The sequence below is a fragment of the Musa acuminata genome, chromosome BXJ1-7 (assembly GCF_036884655.1).
Source record: "Musa acuminata AAA Group cultivar baxijiao chromosome BXJ1-7, Cavendish_Baxijiao_AAA, whole genome shotgun sequence".
NCBI classification, from domain to species: Eukaryota; Viridiplantae; Streptophyta; class Magnoliopsida; order Zingiberales; family Musaceae; genus Musa; species Musa acuminata.
In genome coordinates, this window is record NC_088333.1 from 36914848 (window position 1) to 36920847 (window position 6000).

The 6000-nt window shown below is 36.8% G+C and overlaps 1 protein-coding gene across 1 annotated transcript; it reads right to left on the reverse strand.

Annotated features, from left to right (window-relative positions):
• Window positions 1-196: 196 nt before the first annotated feature.
• On the reverse strand, window positions 197-5288 carry LOC135679186 (casein kinase 1-like). The gene is made up of 10 exons (XM_065192669.1): window positions 4651-5288; window positions 4509-4549; window positions 3782-3851; window positions 3550-3698; window positions 3330-3425; window positions 1858-1928; window positions 935-996; window positions 794-857; window positions 616-700; window positions 197-492 (listed from the first exon to the last, which is right to left on the reverse strand). The coding sequence occupies exons 1-10, from the start codon at window positions 4724-4726 to the stop codon at window positions 337-339; spliced, it is 870 nt and encodes a 289-aa protein (XP_065048741.1). The 5' UTR covers window positions 4727-5288; the 3' UTR covers window positions 197-336.
• Window positions 5289-6000: the final 712 nt, after the last annotated feature.

A 6000-nucleotide genomic window follows, 5' to 3' on the forward strand; every position in this document is an offset into this window, starting at 1 on the left:
TATTATTATTAATGATAATGGAAGTTTAAAGTGGAGGTCATATGTTTTTTTTCGCATTTAGTTTTTTACGTAAAAATTTGATGTCTCACTTTCTAATTGATTTATTGTTCTACTCTTCGTGCTGCTCTGATTAATATTTATTTTTGATAAAAAAAAATTAATATTTTGATGAAAAACCCAATTTCATAAACAAAGATGAAAAAAAATATTTAGTTATAATAATTTTTCCCAGCATCATGTTGCTATGTTTGACGAAATTAAAGGCATCTATGCTTCCTAAATGAACAAAGCTTGCAACTTCATGTTGATGGTCTGTATTCACGGCTCATCTTCATGTCATGTCGTTCCATCAGGTCGAGTTGCAATCTTTTGGACTGCTTGGATGTGCGGTGGACATGAACTGCTGGAATAATCTGGCTTGTCCTCAAATCGCAATGATCGACAGTAATGGAAGTATGATACAAATTCTGATGGATATGACTTGCAAAGTGCCTGATTCACAAAAAAAGGTCCAAAAGTTTTCTCATTCGTCTTCCTTATTGTGCGAATAAAATATAGAAGATGCTGGATAATCAAGTTCTTCATCAAACAGATAAAAAGAAGATTCCGAGTTACCTCTACGGGAGTAAGCATTTTCTTTTCACTAATTCTATCATACTTCTGCTTTTTATTGCCAGCTTTAAGCCCTTGCAAAGGAAGGCTGAGGTAAAGAATGACCATCAGACATATTATGTTAAGTGTCATCAAATTCTATAAATGAAAGTAACAGACAGCACAACAAATTGATGCTAACCTTCCTCTTAAAAAATACATAAGAACATAGCCAAGAGATTCTAAATCATCTCGTCGGCTTTGCTCTGCATGTAGAAATGAAAATGTCAATATGAGTTAGCACAAGATGTATGATATGTGAAATTAGGTCGAAGAAACTCACCAACCCCAAGATGTGTATTAACACTTGCATAACGTGCTGTTCCTGTTAGGTTCTTATTCTCCCTGTAAAGATCATAACATCTTACATAATTAATAAGCAATAACCAATTGCTAAAGAACATTACATGTGTCCATAAAGATATGGAACGCAAGGACTCAAAAACTCAACTCCTGAATATGCATAAGAATCCCATTTTAGAAGTTGTAAATGATATCGAACACATTTGGCAGAAGAAAACAAGAAATAAAACAAGGGCAAGATAGAGAGAACCAAATTAACCACCTTAGCAAATTGGTTATAGAAAGATAGAAACGTCAAAGGTCTGAACTTTGAAGAACTACTCTGCCTTTAAAATATTCTGTCAATTTAATTATTAATAGCCAAAATTTTCTCTGTGTTATGCTTTCCAACTTCTATTGTCTCCTACAGTATATTGTTTCCTTCCAAAATTAAATTCCATACAAAATGCAGATCCAAATTCATCACTTACTCTTGACTTAAATAATTCAGCAGTCCCATATTCATGACTCATCAGCACTTCATTCTTGTTCACAGTATTTACTTAAGATCAGTAACAAACTTAGAAGAATTTAAACTAATCTTAATTACTCTCTTTCCAATTTTCCCTTTTATCTTTCCTTTATGGGTTTGCATCTTGAGGTTAAAAACTGAATGATAAGAGAGATGCATATTTTAGATCATATAAAATCCTTTTCATTTCATGAGTAAGTGGTAACAAAAAGATCAATTACGAAAGGGAAAAAAAATAGTTTTCAAGGTTCTCTTATTTAAAATGCTATCCTGAAATTAGCCTTATTTTCACTACAGCAACAGTTAATTAAAAAACTACCATAAGTAGGCATGAGTTCTTTGCAGGCTGGTAAAGCTTTTATATTAACATGTCAGGACTAAGATATAATTACCTGTACGGTATGTGCTTATGAGTTTGAAGATCCCTATATTTCTTTGCAAGGCCATAGTCAATGATATAAACCTGAGAGTAAATAACAAATGTCAAACAAGAAAACAGAATGAAGAAGACAAAGAACACAGCATAAAACGCTGGGAGTACATGACTAAAGCCATTATTTCATAATTTGGTTTCTCAATCTCTACATAAATGATTGATGTGGTTGCTGTAATTTCAACTTGAGACAAACTAAAACAGATCCCTGCACCTCTATACTATTGCCACACTGGCATTAAAAGATCCCTGATAATGCCCCCATGCCAAAGTCCAAATACCCACTACTCAGACCTTTTGTGTTGTTGTTGACCAAAGCCTTGCCAGACTGTGATCAGTTTTAGGAACAACCAATAGCCTGAAATATCAGATACTATAAACATAATCTGCCTTATAGCGAAGCTATATATAAGCATAGCACCTAACAAACATAACCAACTACAGCATCGACTATGGATGCTTATTGGAATAATGATCTCCACTATATCGCAGTTCCTTTTTCTCTATCCATTAGTAGATGCAAGAGAATAAATGTCTGGGAATCAAGCCTGTTGGTTGGAAATGATATAGGACCTCTCCGATTCACAGTGGATCACTAGAACAAGGTGAGAAGAAAGGAATTGCTGTTGAGCAATACACGAAGGGATACAATCCTATGGAGGATGATGCTACTGAGCATCTGTGTTCATCATCAAATCCATCATCATCATTTTGCCAACCATCACAGACCCAGCCCCTGGACTCCGATGAAAAAACAACCAACCAAAGATTAGTAATAAATGTGCTCATCAGGAACATCCAGGTTGCAGCAAATTAGGACACAGATCAATGGAATATGCTAAAGATTTTTTAAATAAAACAAATTATATATGCTAAATAAGTGCTTCGTCATTCAGATACCTAAAACTAAAGAACTATTCACTCCAAGTGAGTTGTTAAGAAAATCTTTACCTGTGTGTTCTGACTGTATACCTGGTTAGGGAAGTACTAGATATAAATAATCAAGTGAATGGTTAAATGCCATATAAGATGATGGTACAACTACAATCTGCACAGTAATTGGAGATTGTTTTCCTCGATCTTCATAACTTGCCTAATATGAAGTTGGATTGTATGGTATAACTGACATTCCATATTTTTGTATGCACCATATTGAGCATAGTGAGGAAACCACTGGTCAATCAATTGCCAATATCTTTGGTAAAAATGTTCTATCCTAACCTTCAGAAGCATGTAATATAACTTTTAGGTAAGCACAAGTTGCATTGCCATATTGCATGAACAAATTCAACACCTAACAAGAAAATAAAACATCATAGTATGATTTGAAGTCCAAAAGAACTATCATCACATATTCCTAGAACTAAGCCATCAATCTATCAGTCTGAAGGGCAATTAGTAACTGAAGTTTCCAGTAATTCAATAACATACCTGATTTGCTTTACGACCAAGGCCCATAAGAAAGTTATCTGGCTTTATATCACGGTGCAGAAACCCCTTTGAGTGCATATACTCAACTCGGTTAATCTTTAAAAAGATAAAAAACACAGGTATTATGACATTGCTAGAAAGTCCCATAAGAAAAGTATAAAAAATTAGACGTTAGAAAGGTTAGAGCTACAGCAGACAGGTAACAACGTGGTGCACATACTAATTGATCAGCAAGCATTAGCACTGATTTCAGTGAAAACCTCCGGTTACAGTAGTTGAACAAGTCTTCAAGGCTAGGCCCAAGAAGATCAATGACCATGACATTGTATTCTCCTTCCACACCAAACCACTTTAGATGGGGAATTCCAGCTTGATTAAAACACAAAAATAAAATCATCAATGGCAATGTCCAATCAAACAAGATGAATCATAATTATAGATTAACAACTTACTTCCTCCTTGGAGATGAATATACAACTTTGACTCATAATGAAGTTGAGGATGCTTTGCCTTCACAGACTCCTGCCAATATTAAAGCATAAATGGTAAATTTTCAGATCTCATGTGTTATTAAATAGAATAGCAAAAGTAGATTGCTATAAAGACAAAACTAAAGTACAAGACTATGATCAAGATCATCAGAATCACAAATGAATACAGTACTGAAGCAAACTAGAAAATTTTAATGTACTTTCAGAAACAAAACAGAGTGGTCGGTGCAAGTTTAAAAACTTCCTAAAAGCTAAACCTGCAAACACATATTACACACCAAGGAACAAAATTCACATTAAACTGATCTCCATTGATTACTGAACAAGCAACCATTTCACTCATTAGATTTTCGGAGATGGGACCTAATACGTAACATCCAAGATCAATGGGCTTAATATCATGGAGGATGTAAAAGTTTCAAATATTATGCAACAATGTATACGTTTGTTGCAGGCTTTGTGCCACCTTCACACCTTAATTTAATAGACTGTAACATGGTTTCAACTGGTAAACTTGCCAATGTAAACCTAGGGTAGAAGTCATACGTGGAAAACTTTGTAACTTCTCACATAAAAAAATTAGTGTTATCATCGATTCAAATTCAAGTTAAAAAAAAAAAAAATAGCCACATATGTCTAGATTTAAAATTTTGAATGTTTTGAATTCAAGCTAAGCAATGATACATACAAGCTTTACCGCCACTTCCTCTCCGCTTTGTATGTTGACACCTGAATCAAATAAACCAAGAAATATGGGGTGACCATAAGTAGAAGGCAAGGCATGAAAGGAATTTATAAATGATGCACACATATCCAAGAAAATAACATACCGAGATAAAGCTCTCCAAAAGAACCACTACCAATCTTTTTGCCAAGCTTAAATTTTCCGGCCACCACGTGCTCCATAGTTGAAGATCCAAGCCAAATTGACCCAGAATAATAAACTCAGAAAAGAATTCTCCTAATCACTGAAGTTATAAAAGAAAATCCTCCTTCTCTTTCCGCAAATCGCCAGTAATCCCCCTACAACTCACCTCCGCGACGAAATACAACCAGAACTATCTAATCCGCCAATCTAAACACCCCAGAATTCGTTATTCCAGGTCCCAAAAACCTACATTACAAGGAATCCGAGTCATCGGGTACCAAATCCTCTAACCAAAGGATCCAACCAAAAAAGCACTATTCCCTACAGCCCACCCAGTCGATGCAAATATCCAATCGCCCACAACTCCGATTGAAAACAATCAAATCACCAGCCTTCGACCACCAAATAGGAATCCTAGAAGATCTCACCGACAAGAGAGATCCAAGCACCGGTTCTCACGATCGGCGGCCGGCGATTCCAGCAAACGAATGGGCGGATCGAAGATCTGGAGGTCAAAAAAATTCGCCCAAATCTCCACGCAAATCCGTCCCGACGGAGAGCGAACGGGAAGCGAGCGGTACCGATCTCGATAAAGCCGGCGACACAACAGTATCTATTTATTTATGATAAAAAAAGAGTTTGTTACCATTATTTCGGGATTTAATTACTTGCTAATTAGGTGACCTAAGCATGGTTTAAAAGGGAGCAGGAACTCGTTAATCGTCGTTGCCAGCTGTGATGGGCCGGTGTTGTACGATCTCCGCGTACGGGTGATTGATGGAAATGGGAGAGCCACAAATTTCTCCGACACATCCGGCCTTCACCTGAAATCCACCTGCTGTATGATTGGAGGTAGCTTTTAGGTGGGGTCCAACTGTAAGCCCAGTGTCATCTCTGATGCAGAAGCGTAGCGAAACGGAAAGGTGCGAACGCCTGGTGGTGGCGATTAGTTCGCAGAACTTTAGACTGTAAGCTCACCCGACAAAGCTACCTGCTCACTGATTGGGGGTAGCGTTTGAACGTGGGTTTCAACAGAGACCGTTGTTACCTCTGATGCAAAGACGCAGCGAGATGAGAGGTGGAGAGGTGTCGGTGGTGGGAATCGGATCGCAGAATCGAAGGCTAACATGCTGTTTGCAGGGCGGTAATTACGATCTAATTGTAATAAACGGTAGTTAATATCGGGCCTAAGACATATAAATTCGCAGTTCATTCAAATCACAATTACATCAGTGGGCTACGTTAGCACATTAGAATAATGAGATCCATAAATTTCAACGTGTACGATGGTTATGGGCCTAAATTAATTGAT